Source organism: Sesamum indicum, linkage group LG11 (genome assembly GCF_000512975.1).
Source record: "Sesamum indicum cultivar Zhongzhi No. 13 linkage group LG11, S_indicum_v1.0, whole genome shotgun sequence".
Classification (NCBI taxonomy): domain Eukaryota; kingdom Viridiplantae; phylum Streptophyta; class Magnoliopsida; order Lamiales; family Pedaliaceae; genus Sesamum; species Sesamum indicum.
The window spans coordinates 10,199,534-10,216,196 of NC_026155.1; the positions used below are offsets into that span (position 1 = coordinate 10,199,534).

At 33.4% G+C, this 16,663-nt stretch overlaps 1 protein-coding gene across 1 annotated transcript; it reads left to right on the top strand.

The window, feature by feature from the left end:
• Positions 1,369–5,661, top strand: LOC105173927 (putative inactive cadmium/zinc-transporting ATPase HMA3). Its single transcript, XM_011095846.1, has 9 exons — positions 1,369–1,570; positions 2,247–2,504; positions 2,579–2,676; positions 2,767–3,022; positions 3,100–3,237; positions 3,546–3,873; positions 4,009–4,211; positions 4,394–4,596; positions 4,696–5,661. The coding sequence occupies exons 1-9, from the start codon at positions 1,369–1,371 to the stop codon at positions 5,659–5,661; spliced, it is 2,652 nt and encodes an 883-aa protein (XP_011094148.1).

Below are 16,663 nucleotides of genomic sequence, written 5' to 3' on the forward strand. Positions count from 1 at the left end.
TCAAAATAGTAATTTTAATATTTTTCTAATAATATTACAATTACAATTTTTTCCCTCACACCCCACTGCTCCATATTTCTCTCTTACATATATATTTTTCACAAATTTTTATATTTTTAATAAATTTATAATTATAATTTATTTTCTCTCACCTCACTCCATATTTCGTTCTTCTCATCCTTCACACTGTGATTATTTTTTTTATAATTTTTTTATTTTATATCACAGTTTTATATATATATATTAAAAAACCCATGCAATAATGAGTAATTTTATATTAATTAAATTATTCATAACTCATATAAATACAAATTCATGTGAACAATGCCGAATTTCTTATCAAAAGATATTGAAAGCGTGCATCCCAACCTCACTCGGGTTCTAAATTCCCGGACGCTCCAATTCTTTGGGTTGATATGCAATGGTACGACCAAATTCTTTTCATTATTTTTCTCATGCTATATCAAATTTCCAAATAAGTTTTGCTTACACACCTTATTCGTGTTCTTAAAGTTTTAAAATATGAAATTAATGCATTTAGCTATTTCAATATATTTGTTAAATTATAATAAGTAAAAAGGAATAATTTAAAATAATACAAATCAAATAAAAAATACAATAAAATAAAAATGATAAAGATTTTAAATAATGAGTCGAATAAGAGGCGAATGACCCTAATTTAATTGATGAAATTGAATTTTTTTTTCAAATCACTGTAATGGTAGTTATTAATTTATTTTTTTTTTAAAAAAAATAATATTAAAACCTCAAATCAGAGTTAATCAAGCCAAAGCGATGAGCCTCGGGCAAAAAACACAAGAACAAGATCATGCAAACACCTGCCCGGGTGAACTGTAATGGTAGATATTGCTTTAATTATTCATATTAATATTGATAATTATCGTATATTGACTATTGATTATTGAAATTCATACAATCGTAATCAATTCACATGCATACAATTAATTACATAGATATTAATATATTATTATCTCAATAAATAATGATAATTTGGTATGTCCATCTAAAAATGTACCAAATTAGTTATTTAGAGTGATGATGATTTATATATAGTATACATTTAAATGCTTCCTTTGCAAATCCCCACTAGCTTGCTTACTTGTTCATATCAAGGCCCCTCTGCATAAGCCGTAATCAAAATAAATTTTCAGGCAGATTTCAAGAAATACTCAGTTCTTCATACCATCAAATGCTTTGCTTTACATGATATTTGTGTGTGTGTGTGTGTGTGTGTGTGTGTGTGTGTGAAGTTAATTGCTCAAGGCATTACAATACTGCTCTGGTTAGAAATTCCTTTGGAGATCTGTCCTCGTAAATTTTGCACACAGGAACTGAAGAAAGTTGGAAATGGAGGCCATTGACAAAAATGTGGGGAAGAAGTTCCAGAAAAGCTACTTTGATGTACTGGGGCTTTTCTGTTCCTCAGAGAGTCCAACGATTGAGAGAACTCTTAGTTCACTTGATGGAGTTAAGGACTTTTCTGTTATAGTTCCGACCAAAACAGTGATTGTTGTTCATGATTCTCTCCTCATCTCCCAGATTCAAATAGGTAAAAACTATACGTTTCATAACCTGTATACGAATTCTTTAACTAGTTATTGTTCTCTATTTCTGTGTATTTTTTGTCATAATTTTCGTTTTCAATGATTCATGCATTGCTGATTTTAGTTCTGGTAGATATGGATGCAGTTTAGTTAGATGCTCAATCCACCAAGTGAACAGTTGAATGAAAAGGGTGGATGAGAAGAAAGGAAAGATTAGGTTTTTTGGCCTTCTGGCTATGCAACAAGTAGTTTTTACTTTTTCTAATGTTGTCTCCAGCCTGTGGTGGCCTGCAGCGTTCTTAATATTTAATGAGTGATTCAGGGATAGACGAGCGAAAAAGTTAGATTTATGAAAAAAGTTGGCAAGATTATCATGTTGTTGATCATATCTATGACGCATGCAGTTCTTGTTTTCGAGCATATTCTCCTCTCCGTATATGCAACTTTTATATTTTTACTGCACCCCAGGCCCGTAAGCCTGTTGTACGTGGGAATTGCTCTGAACTGGTTGATTGCAATCTGAACTTGGAGTACTAACAACTTAGGTCAAAAGAGATACCTCATTGTCCATCTTTTGTACTTGAGAAGTGACATTGATTGTATAAAAATTGATTTTATTTCACTTGTGGTGGAGATTTATGTTTTTTTTTTTGCATGTGTCTGGGTGTTGTTCTTTTGCAGTTAAAGCACTGAATCGAGCAAGGTTGGAGGCAAATGTGAGAGTACACGGAGAGCCAAACTACAAGAACAAATGGCCAAGGCCATATGCCATCATCAGCAGTGTATTACTCTTGCTTTCATTTCTAAAATACATTTACAGTCCCCTTGGATGGTTAGCCATCGGAGCAGTTGCCATGGGAGTGCTACCGATTTTGTCAAAGGCAGTTCTGGCAGTTCACAATCTTACACTTGATATCAACGTCCTTGTTGTGATTGCAGGTACATTGTCTAGTAGCCACACATAGGTCTCGGTAGGGACATGTAGCAACCTAATAACATATTACATCTTGCAGTTTCAGGATCAATTGCTCTTCATGATTACTGGGAAGCTGGCACTATGGTGTTCCTGTTTACAATAGCTCAGTGGCTAGAGTCGAGGGCAAGCCATAAGGTCTGAAATGGAGATGTCTGTCTACTTTTGAGTTGATTACTATTCTAGGAAAGTACTTTCTGATGATGATTTTTTTCTTAATTTATACAGGCTACAGCTGTTATGTCATCGTTAGTTAATGTAGTACCCCAAAGGGCTGTTCTAGCTGATACAGGTGAAGAAATCAATGCAGACGAAGTCATGTTGAACATGGTACTAGCTGTGAAGGCTGGTGAAGTTATACCTATTGATGGAATTGTCGTAGATGGTGGCTGTGAAGTCGACGAGAAGTTTTTGACAGGAGAATCATTTCCTGTAGCCAAGGAGAAGGACTCCCTTGTTTGGGCTGGCACGATCAATCTCAATGGTAACAATTTGACCTTTCCTTGCTCTGCCTTTTGTGATACTGCCATGAAATTTGTTTTCTATATGCACAATTTTCAGGCTATATAACTGTTAAGACTACGGCAATAGCAGAAGATTGTGTGGTGGCCAGAACGGCGAAACTTGTAGAAGATGCTCGAAACAAAAAGTCGAGAACTCAAAGATTTATGGACAAGTGTGCCAAATACTACGCTCCTGGTAGTAATTTCAAGTTCTTTTCCTACCCAAACTAATAAGATGAAAACATTTACTCTGTTAAGCTTTTGTTTGGACCTAGGATTTTACTACTAGAATCGTCGAGGAAAATATTTTGCTCTGTCAGGATATAGAGCAAAGCAGGAAAGAAATGCTTGTACAAATATATGAACATGTGATATATGTTCTAATTAATTTGACATAATGCCATCTCTGTACGAAACTGTACGTCCTTAAAACCTTAAGAATTTGTTAGGTCTTTAAAATCATGCACTTATATGTTCACATATTCTTTTCAAGCTTTCTTGTAGCCATACTAGCGATAGCGGCTTTCTTGGTCATTGTTCCTGTGGCATTCAGAGTCAGGAATAAGAAAGAATGGTACCAATTGGCTCTTGTTGTTTTGGTGAGTGGATGTCCATGTGCACTTGTTTTGTCCACACCAGTTGCCATGTTCTGTGCACTATCAAAAGCAGCAAGGCTGGGAGTTCTGTTCAAAGGAACCGAGCATCTTGAGTCTCTTGCTCATATAAAGATCATGGCCTTTGACAAAACTGGGACGATAACAAGGGGAGAATTTCTTGTGGCGGATTTCATATCCCTCCAGGATAATGTTAGCCTAAGCAGACTGCTTTATTGGTATGAACCCATTTTTCTGTTTTTATCATATTTCTGTGGGGCTAATGAAGTATATGTCATGTAGCATTTGAATTCTCCTCAACTGTAGACGATGCCTGTGGAGTATGAACTGAATATCTCTGGTAATATTTCCAGGATTTCGAGCATCGAAAGCAAATCGAGCCATCCAATGGCAGCTGCTCTCATCGACTTTGCAAGAGCACATGCAATTGAGCCGAAGCCTGAAAAAGTGGAGAAATTTCAAATTTTTCCAGGAGAAGGGATCTGTGGGAGAATTGAGGATAAAGACGTATACGTTGGAAACTGGAAAGTTGCTTCAAGAGCAGGGTGTACCGCAGGTGAAAAACTTGATCTCGTGACTCTCGTCTATATTGAATCCCTAGGCAAAGTAGCACTTTTCAACAAACAAGTTTGTCAAAATTTGATGATTTACCTTGTTGAACTCTACCAAAGAAACACATATTTTTACATTTTTCTTTTGGGCTTCTTCAGCAATAACCTTTGCACTTATGACATCCAGTTCCGAAATTAGAAGGTTATGACATAGAAGGAAAGTCCATTGGTTACATATTCTTGGGGTCATCTCCTGCCGGCATCTTCTGTCTCTCTGATGCATGTCGAACGGGAGCAAAGGAAGCATTGGAAGAGCTGAAGTCAATGGGTATCAAGACTGTGATGCTAACTGGGGATTCTTACACAGCTGCCAAGCATGCACAGTCTCAGGTAACTAGCAATTCAGCCTTCGAAATTGAAGTTCTTTGGTATAACTGCACTTCAGTAGTTAAAAGGCAATTATTTCTAATTAAATATTATCACAATCAGTTAGCAGGGATTTTAGATGTCGTTCACGTTGAACTCCTGCCAGAAGACAAAGTAAGAATAATTAAAGAGCTCCAGAAAGAGGGTCCAACAGCCATGACCGGTGATGGTTTCAACGACGCTCCAGCACTATCCGCAGCAGAAGTTGGTATATCAATGGGCATAAACGGCTCTGCACTTGCAACAGAGACTGGAGACATCGTTCTTATGTCAAACGACATTCAAAGGATACCGAAAGCATTACGTACAGCAAAGAGAGTCCAAAGAAAAATAATCGAGAACGTGATCATAGCAATTTCAACCAAGGCTGCGGTTTTGGGATTAGCAATAGCCGGACATCCACTCGTTTGGGCTGCAGTCCTAACTGATGTCGGCACTTGCTTGTTAGTCATCTTCAACAGCATGCTGCTACTGCAAGGAACTCCGACACAAGCACAAAAATGTCATCGGTCTACTACTAACGCAAATGTCGTCCAAAAGCAGAAGCGTATTAGAACACCTGGCTGTTCCTCAAGTACTGATAATTCTCCTTGTTTTGATGTTGAATCTCAATATAAGTGTCAGCTTCAATCATGCTCCTCCAAGAAGTGTTCATCTGATTCGATTTCTTGTGGGGAAGAGAAACGCTGCAGCGCTGCTGACGAGCATGATTGTGATGCAAATTGTCATCTCCTCCATGAGGCCAAAGTTATGGATCATCAAGATTTGGAATCAGAGATACTACCCATGCACGATGATTATTCGTCAAAGACGAGTTGCTGTAAGGAAAATAGTTGCTCAAGATCGGCTGAAAGGCACAACAATGACGGGCTACATGACAGAGTAGTAGAGGAGCAGAAATTTGAGCATAAGGGCTCTTCAAATTCAAGCCATGGTTGTTCAGAGAAGGTGAGTTGCTGTAAGAAAGTAGTTGAGTCTGCTGAAAGGCGCAAAAACGGCAGCCTCTACGACACATTACTTGTCTACTAATCATTCAAATATGTTTGGATAATTCTATATTTAAAGGGTTTCAAATCATTTCATCCTAATATTGAACTATGTTTTCAAATTTTTTGAAATCTTTTCTCCAAATTCTTGAAATAACTTCAAGTTCATCAATCCAAATACACCCTTAGGCAATTTTAGAAATTATGTCCTGATTAGGGAATTTATAATTAAATCGTGAATTAGATTAATTTGGATTAGGTTCACTCAGTATTGGTATAGTCAATATATCATCAATTTGACTGAGTTTTAGGAAAAGTTTCTGATTTAGGATTGTTTTCTTAATTTTAGCCTTTAGGTCTAATTTAAGATTATATTTAATAATTTAGGTAAATGTAAATGTAATTAATGTGAACTGTTTAATTATAAATAGTCTAAAATACTTCAATCAAATTATCCTTATTAGTTCAAACGTGCGCAAAGTACTTGATAATTGCCTAAATTAAACATTTTGTTTAAGTAGTTTAATTGATCATAATTACTTCAACAATACCCAAAATACTCCACGTTGCTTGATGTGGGCTTAGACCCAAGAATCAAGATAGTCTTCATTGAGGCCTAGACTTTGGAGGATCCGCCTGTTTTCCAATAGGGTGGCTCGGGCCAACCCTAAGCCTGATTGAGTTAGTCCTTTGGATGAGAGACAAGTGGCACCATCCCAAAACACACCCTGTCGTCTGACTTGACTGTTAAGTGTATTTTGGTAGGGGACAACCTCAAAACTTCGAACGTGTATTACTAATTTCAAACTTATTTCCTACAAATCTATGGATTACATCTGATCAGCAGCCTCACGACTACATAAACTAAAATACTTTTTCAAGTCAAAGAAAATTAAATAAGCATAATTAGTCTAAACTCAATTGTTTCAAATCACAACAGCTTAGCATGACTGTGCCCAAAATTAAAGAATCGAGTTCAGTTTCACGAATCTTATCTCAAGCATTTCAATTTTCAAAATAATACAAATAAAGTAAAACTAAAAAAGTTACCAACTAAGCCAACTTAAACTATTTAGATTGAACTTTAAATTACTTTGAACTTATGTTCAGATTAGACCACTTTCTGAACTTAGGTTGTACTTAGACTATGTGCTCACTTAAATTAGTACTATTAGTGCCAAATTGTCGTTTTATGTTTCTTGAACTGCATTTTTGCTTTGTTTTGTGAAACAACACCATGTGGGGTTTGTTTGTTTGCTAAAATGCATTTATTGCTATTATTTGTGAAACAACACCGTTTGTGGTATAAAATTGTCATTTTGTTTTCTAAAAAGAGTTTATTGCTATTGTTTATGAAACGACACTCCGTTGTAGGGAGTCAAGTTTTCATGTTTTTTGCTTCTTTTTTTTTGGGGTGAATTGTAAGTTTTCATTCATCCGTAATATTTACAAGGTACTCCGGGTATACCCGGAGAGATACAAAAGACCCACACTAAAGTTTAAAGAGCAATTAAACCGTGCGGGAAAAGTGACAAGAGGACCCTATAGACAGTGATCTTCACGGAAATAATAAGGCCCTCGGGATTGGGTACTGCACCCTCAAAAATGAATTCGTTACGATGCCGCCAAAGGGTGTAGACTGTGCATGACAAAGCGAGGTGTCGTGCTTTGTTATGAACGGAGGATCCGGTTTTCTCCTTCTTGAGCCATTTCACCGCACTATGCAAGGTGGACATACGTCGGTTGATCCCAAGCCATACTCGGATATGTGACCAAACGTAGGTGCTAAACGGGCACTCAAAGAAAAGGTGTTTGGCCGATTCTTTGGTATTGATGCAAAGTGAACATAAGTCCTCCTCATGGAGGAAATCGAGTCTGTCCCGTGTAGCCAATCTGTTGCGCAGACCAAGCCACATGATGAACGAGTACTTCGGCGGGATGAAAGCCTTCCAAATAGCTGCTTTCCAAGGCTGCCTCGCAAGTTTTGGCCTGAAGTACTCATAGGCTTTCGACGTCTGGAGTCCCTTTAGGGTGGACCATCTCGTCATCTGCTCAATTGCTGCCTCTGAAGACCCAAATTCGGTGATCATCCTATTGCGGATTTCGGCAAGCCGTTGAAGGAGTGGAGAATCCCCCTTCTTCGGTTGCCATTCCCAGATTGATGCATCTCTGAGGTAGACACCGTTGACCCACTGTACCCACAACGTGTCTGCCTTGCGGTGAATGTTCCATAATACACGAGCAAGTAGAGCCACGTTCCAGGACTGTATGTGCCGAATACCAAGTCCCCCTTCTTCCTTGGGATGGCAGATTTCCTCCCAAGCGACTGGCGCCCTCCTAGAATTCCATAGGAAATTCCTACAAAGACGGTGAATTTTCTCGATGACCACCGCTGGAAGGGGAAAAACTTGGAGCCAGAAACACTCCACGCCTTGAATAACCGAACGGACGAGTTCCAGTCGGCCTGCGTAAGATAATGATTTATGTTTTTTGCTTCTTGATCTGTGTTTTTGCTATTCTTTGTGAGATCTCAACGTGTGGGGTGCCAAACTGTCATGGTTACTTTGATTAATGACTTTTTTGGTACTATTTAATGAAATGACATAACATGGGATGTCCTTTTATTGTTGATTTTTATAACAGTTAATATTGTGTAGGCCGATGATACCTCTTATCTGATCATAAATATTCCACCACTTTAGTTCTATGCCTCCAAAACTCTAAAATCTTCAACATTAAGTCAATGTGCATTTACATCTCAGACCCCCACCTCATAATATTATTATAGCATATCATATGATTCTTACACATGCATCCCAAAATTTTATTTATAATATTTTGGAAGAATAGAAGGAGAGAAAAATTAATTTGAAAACATAAAGGGCACGATAATCAACCAATCAAAGGATATCGAAAATGGGCGCACAAATCAATGATACCTTAATTTAGTAATAGTTAAGGTTGAAGTCCCATAAACGAATTTGATATAATTATAAATTCGAATTCTACCAAATATATATATTTATTTTACTCTATATGAACTTATAATTTATTATATTAATGTATTGATAGAACGTAAATACTGCTCATTTAAAGTGAGCAAGCAAGAGAACCACGTTCGGTTTCTATATTCCTCCATAGTCAAATTCTTGATATTTCGTGTCATTATTTCTTCATTGCTTGCTTGACCATTCCATTAATTCCACAATTCTTTGAATAATTATTAGAGAATTGTTTACATTTATCTCTCCTTTCCAATAGCTAGCTGGATACCATATTCTATTCCCATTTCCCCACTCTTTTCAAAATCGAAAGCATATCTGATTTCAACCATTCTTGGCCAGACCCCACCCCCACCCCCCACCCCCCACATGGACACTTACTCATGAGCACAAAAAAGTTAGATAGATTGCCCATATTTGGCAAGTTTCCCTTTGTTTTCAATATGGCATGAGAATCTGAATGATTTTTGTGGCTGCCACTTTCGGAAAGTTGACCCTAACAAAGAATATTTTTTCAGGGCCCATTCAACACTGCCGTTTCATAGCTCACTTACATATTCATTTCATTTTCTTTTCTTTTCATTATCAAGAAAAGGAAAAAAATTATATATGTCTTTTTTCCATTATCGGATCCCGTTTCTCTGCCTATATAAAGGGTGAAACCATGGTTCAATTGAATGTGGAGGGAGAGACCTATTCAGCACATTGTGTGTGTGTTTCTCTTGCAGTCTTGCATGAAGAGGTGGAGAATGGTTTGCAGCCAAGGATGACTTGCCGGCGGTGTTGGTTTCTGCAGAATGTCGTTGCTCTTCCGCCCCGGCAAGTTGTTCTTGGCTACAGTTTGTTCTCGGCTTATCATGCCAGGCTCAATTGATTTATCTACATATTCCTGGCGTATGTTTATGTCATGATGCGAAGGGTTTACATTGAGATGAGAAATTCTAGCTTGGATTAAGTTTTGTCAAATTTCAACGAATTATATGATTAATATAATGTTTTTCATCTCATTGCAGGTACATATAATTTGATGAAAAACTGACGATTTCGTCGTAAATGTAAATAATATGATGTGATTAGTTTGATGCAGCCAAATGTAGTCGTCGGTCATTAGAATCTTCCCAAATTGATTTTTATTAAATTGAATTCTTTATTCAAACTCATTGCATTTTTTTACTTTATTTATCATATATATACTACGTATATAATGCTTTGGTATAAAATAAGTAACGTAAATTTTATGTACATATTTGTGTATATATATTAAATAAAACAAAAAATGTAATATATATATATACAGCTGAAATAGAGCAAGTGGCGTTTTGAGAATCAAAAGATATATTAATAGGCACTCTATGAGAAAAAATAAAAAAAAAAAAGGACTTCAAATATTCATATATCTGTTTTACAATTTATTATTTATTTATTTATTTGTATTGTGAGACTTGAAATAGGAACATATATATGAATTTACGAACCGACATTACAATATTACATGTCTATGTGCTTTTTTTCTTACTTAATTTACCACCAAAATTAGTTCATTTTTGGTATTAGCGTACCCCATGTGATTTGAGTCACGATCTAATATTTGCAGATCTTGCAACCATAATTAAAGGTAAAAACCCATAGACTATGCCTCAATTACATATATCTCCACGATTACTGTGTTAAAAAAAGTCGATTTGATGATAAAAAAATTGTATATAAAACGTGTGACACCACATAAGACTCCAGATAAAGTTGGGATACTTATAAATTAGATTCGCTTAAATCAATCACATAAATATAACGTGAACGGAATCATAAGCCTTCAACGTGGTGCATTGAATGGCCAGGATAATAAATAATGTCATCGAGTCGGGTAGACTAGATTCTATCCTACAAAAACATATGGGTCCTTAGAGTATAAGGTCATTTTCTTATTTTTTGGAGGACGATATAATCATTTAACTCCAAGTGGGTCGATCCCATATATATCACCCTGTATAATATGCACATATTAAATTTGTTTGAATAATTGTATTTGATGCCCGTATCATTATATACTAAATTATAGTGTAGGAACCTGTGTTAATTATGCACGGTTACCTATATATTTTTTAAATTAAATAATTAAGGCAAATTACAATATGTTTTTCTGAGATTTAGCATGAATAAGGAATACTCCCTTATTGTTTGAAAAATTATGAATACTTTCTTAATGTTTGTTGAAACTATGTAATCTTTGTATGAAGGTTTAAAATTATCAACTTTGCCTTTATTGTATTTTTTTTTTTAAAATAAAAATTATAAAAAAATTTGACGAGATGGATGAAAAATTTTAGTATTTTATAAAAAATTGTGCAGTTAATCCATAAGTTTTTTTAAAAAAAAAATAAGTATAACTATAATTCATGGTTTAGCCCGTTCTTTACAAAAAACTTAATGAAAATCTAGCGAAGATTAATAAATTGAACTAGTTGTTGGACGATCGTTAAAATAGAAATGATGTTAGTATTTTTCAAAATAAAAAAATATTTATAGCTATAACAAATTTCAAGAAAACTTACTATAGTTACCCTAATAATTATAAATGTATCTTATTCTTGCATCATACGTAGATCAAAATAAAAATAGCAAGACAGAAGTTGTTTAATATATATATATATATATAAAATTTTGTATAGGAAAATGAAATATACCGTTGAGGACTCTTCCTCTTGTTGTCAAGATCAACTTCAATTCTATCGAGTATATTGCACGGATTTGCACTGAAAACAGGGAAAACGTCGGTTACTGATTTTGAGATGTAAGTGATCCAATAACGAACACGACTTCTATTGGTTTTAGTGCAAAAACGTTCTTCTCAAGGATACCACTCAGCAGCATCAGAGCGCAAAGCGAGGCGTTTCTAGATACACGACTACTCTTTCTTTAATATGGATTAGAGACGGCAGACGAGTCGAGTTGACTAAAAAGGCTCGATTTTGAGCTTAAGTAAATTTGAGCTCGGCTCGACCTCCAATTCTCTCTATGCATCAGCTCGCGAGCCACGCGAGTTTTTTTTCTATTTTTTCAACTTTTTATATATATATATTTTTATTTTTAAAATTTTTATATATTTAATTTTATATTCAATAGTTTATCAATTTTTTATACTCAAAATTGACCGTATATTATAATTATTAACCAATATTGTATATTTTATTTTGGATAATAATAAATTATAGTACTTTTATTTATAAATTTAATCTTTATACAAAAATAAATTTAATCAACAACTTAGTAAATTATAATATTTTTTATAAAATAATTATTTAATATGACATATGTAGACTATATGTTATATTTTAATATATACTTGTATTGTGTTATACTGTTTTTAAATTAACAAGTAATGTTTATCATTAGAAGATAAATATAATAATATTAACGAGGTCTAGTTTAATTGACGAAATTAAGGCCCCGTAATTTTAAAGTCATAAGTTCGAACTTCACCAACTTATGGGACGTTAGTCTATTCTATTTTAGTAACAAGTATTGTTCTACTTTAATATATAAAAAGTGTTGATTAATTATAATTATCTAACATTGATGCTTAATATATAATTAATACCATTATCAATTATTATTAAATATAAATATTTAATATTGATAAATTATAATCCACTTACTAAAAAAAAATATACCCTAATAATAAATTGGGTGGAACAAGTTGTCAACAGCTTCTTGTCCTTTAAAATGAATATTTACTCTCTCCCTGTTTAAATGTATGTATACATGGAACATTTTGGGCCTTTAATTTAACTATAGAAAAATATATATTGTTCCTCCCTTCTAAGATAAGTCTATTTTATTTCAAATTATATATATATATATATATGTGTGTGTGTCTTTACGAAATTTTTAAAAATATTGAAACTTTCAAGAATTTCTGGCATTTAATAATGTAAAAAGATTAATTTAAGTTACTTAAATTATAAATTACTGTAATTGGATTTAACATTCAGCTTACAGTATAATTATTTCATTCCGGTTCATATTTTCTTAAATAATTTTCTTTCACAAAAATATATTAATTAAAAGGAGCAAAATGTATATTTTTCATAATTTGAGCAAAGTGAAATTGATCCTTTCAAAGTGTAGATGGGACGTCCAGTTTATGAGGCGACCCGTTTCATCATCAAAAATTATTGGAAAAATAAAGAAATAAAGAAAAAGAAGAACCCACAAACATGAAAAAAGTTTAAATAAAAATATTCAATAAAGTTAAAGAATTCAATTCGCCAAAACATTCCAGTTGGGATTAAATTTGATCAAATTCAATTAAATTACATACCACGTTATATTTATTATATGATTTTTTTAACAAATATGATTATGTCTACTGTTAATTAGTTTAATTCAATTAAATTTGATCCAGATAAGATTTTTTTGAAATAAATGTAATAATTTAATCAGAAAAAAAATTTATTTAACTTACAATAAATTATAATGCTATGCAAGAAAACTTATAAATTATATGATATTATCAGAAAGTCAAATATAAATTTGAATTTATCTGCCCCGTCTTGTCTTTCATAAATAGGAAGTGGGGTCACGTCATCCAAGTTTCAGCCAATAAGCATAGCGACCCACACTTTATGCATACTAAAATAAAGATAGAACGAACTGGAACTTTCTCAACTGATGTGGTCTTTCCTTAGCCACGAGACCACCACTTTTCCACCTTTTTTTTATTATTATTTGCTCAAAAGATTAATACATTTATATTTGTTGATCACAAGGAACAGTTTTTCTACCTTTTTTTTAATGGAATAATGCTCATATATATATATATGCACACACTCCATAAATTTTACGACTCACTTTGACATATTAATGGTGTATAGGTCGACGAATTCCATGCATTTCCATCGAAGAGACTTCCATGGATAAAAGCAGAGAGTCGATTGCAGCCAAGGATGACTTGCCGGTAGTCCTGCAACCTAAGTTAATTTGGACGGCCGGCAAGTTGTCTTTGGCTACATTCTGCTCTTTTCTTTTCATGCCAGTCTCATCAGATGGATCAGACATTGCCTCGCCTGAAGGAGCGACGTCGACTGCTTGCCAGAAACGTAAGCTTCCGAATACGCTTAACTGTATATATTTGTTTAGTTTGTTGCTTGCATGTTCCGTGTAAGCAAAATTATGGCAAGTGTCGGATTTCGTAGTTTTCGGATATGGTATTTGCAGGTTTTGTCGCCAAGTTGTGGCAGCCATTTTAGCAGAAAACAAAACTTGGTTAGGTTAGGCTGCATTTCTCTTGGGGATTCTAGAAAAAATATTATTTTTTATTATGATTAATTATTATAATGAAGGTGAAAATTATGAAAAATACAAAATTAATTCCAACTTTGCAACGGAACTTTTATGTTTTTGCAAGTGTGGTAAAAAATTAACTATGATTAAAATCATAACAAATATTATGGCTATGGCTAAAAACCATAGCGGATATTGATTAATTCTAGTAAAAATTTTGAGTTTTTGCTTTGATTTTATTCAACCATAAGTAATAGTATTGATTTTCTACGATTTTTAAGCTGTGGTCATTTATGTAGCGAAAATTTAATTTTTTTTATAGTGGAAGAGTATTAATTCAAATTCAATTTGATGGGATATAATCCATAATGCTGAATGCTGTGAATGAAAAGTGAACTATATACACGTCAACGAGGTCTGGTTTAGTTAGTGAAATTGATGTTTTATAACTAAAAGATTATGTGTGCAAATTTCACCAGCGTTGTGGTATTAATCTACTGTATTAGTAGCTATTGGAAAGTAATAAACATTTGAGTTGGTAATTGTAGTATATTAACTGGTTGATTATTAAAATGCATAATATAATTATAATTGATCCATTTAAAAAGGGAAAAAAAGATAAGTGAATTAATTACCAAATAAGTGTCGTTAAAAAAAATACGATATTTTGTTATGGTTATAACTAGCAATATTTATACTATTATAAAAGAAAACTAATTTATCGTACTAATTTTTAAATATCCAAATCTACTCTTTTGTTTCTTCCCTTATTTTTTTTTTTATCAAAATAGTAATGTTAATATTTTTTATAATCTCATAATTATGATTTTTTTTTCTCTCAACCCACTTCTCCAAATTTCTCTCTCACCATTTCCATAGTTTTTTCTCACAGACTTTCATATTTTTAATAAAATCAATAATTATAATTTATATTTTTTATCTCTCACCTCACTTCATATTTCTTTCTTCTCACAAACTTCTTTCTTTCTCCTCACCTCACACTACATTTGTGTCTTTCCAAAAGCTTATATTTCTCTTCAACTCACGCTATGGTTCTTTGTTATATGTTCACAAGAATTGCGTGCGACAACGACTAGTTATTTGATTAATGTTTCATCAATTAAAGTAGAACTGAAAACTCAATTTGGACAATAAACATTACAATTTACAATTACAACAACCGCTTATTTGATATTACACAATAAAGTCGAATAGGAAAAAGATCGAATTAAAAGTATCTTTTGAGCCATTCGCAGTTGTCAAACATTTTAACCCTTGAGCTTCACTCCCGAGTTGGGGTGGTTGGATCGGATAGTTCGGTTCCAGACCCGATCACTTAGAGTTTGGATAATTTTTTGAATTTATTTTAAAAATTTTGAGTATCGAATAACTCAATCACCCGACTACAAAATATTGGGTTGAGTTCAAATCAAATTCTCCTATTCGAACTATATGATAGGATACCCAACTTTTTTTTAATAAAAAATAAAATAAAATATGTATAGGGAGTGTTTGAGTTTATTAGGGTTTACTTTCTCATTCTTGTTCCAACTCTTTCTCCCTATCCCTTCAATTCAATGCCCACTCCTACTCCTCAGTTATAAAAGCACACAAAAATTAGCTAGTTAAAGAAAGTAATCATGATCAATTAAATTCAAATTTTATTTATTTTTAGAATAAAAAATAAGCAATTAAAAGTTAATACTCCCTTGCATACCTCGTGCCGACCCCTACGACCACCCATTTTCGAGTTTAATATGCATGCTTGCCGCATTGGACCAATCAAATTTTTCAAAGGGGTTATTGTAAACCTATTAACTGGTAAAAAGATATCCAGGTTCAGACTCATTATTTTTATGTTAGACCAAAATTCAAATTTAAATACAGATCCACTAAAATAAAATATATGGGTATGGACTGAGTATAGACCCAATAATACTCAATAATGCCCATGCGCATGCCCTTCTTACCATCAATGCAAAAATGAAAACCCTCTTCTCCGAATTAACACTCCTCTTAGACCCATGGTTCAAAGTTGTGGTATCGACAATAACATCGGCCGATATTGTTCTACATCAGTTGCATATATCAGGATATTATTGGGCTATACAAAATAAAATATTATACAATGCTTAAAAAAATTCCCAAAAAATAGTAAAATTATATATATATATATATAAAGTGTAAGTATCACAAATTACTACATAATTACAAACTACAATTTTTATCACATTGAACATCGATAATATTAATTATAGAAGCGCTTAAGAAATTAATACAAAAGAATAAAATATATACACAAAAATGCTACTACATAATTGTTTATAGTTCAAGCAAGATTATTTCGTATGACATTAATATTCACAAAACATGGCACTCAGCTAGCTAGAATTAGGCCACAAACTAATGGTTAAACCATCCAGTGGCTTCTTAAGGCCACAAACTAATGGTTAAACCATCCAGTGGCTTTTGCAACAGGCTGAGCCATCAATTATTGTCGTGATGGGCACTGAAACTATTCCAACTTCAGCTGTAAGTTGCTCAATTATTCCAATTACAAGAGGTCGGAAGTTGCTCAATTAATTGTGTGAAACAATATAAAGATTACCTATGATACAATATTATCAGCGATATAATTGAATTCAGATAATCATAACATCGAATATTATCAATGATACCAAATAATTTCGAATAATATACAGAATCGAAAGATTATATCGGTACGGTCCTAACCGATCCAAATATGTATCAACCGATATCCTA

Coding starts and splice junctions, on each gene's coding strand:
- LOC105173927 (XM_011095846.1), top strand. CDS start 1,369: ATGGAGGCCATTGACAAAAATGTGGGGAAGAAGTTCCAGAAAAGCTAC. Junction 1,571..2,246: donor CATCTCCCAGATTCAAATAG/GTAAAAACTATA, acceptor GTTCTTTTGCAG/TTAAAGCACTGAATCGAGCA. Junction 4,597..4,695: donor CCAAGCATGCACAGTCTCAG/GTAACTAGCAAT, acceptor TATCACAATCAG/TTAGCAGGGATTTTAGATGT.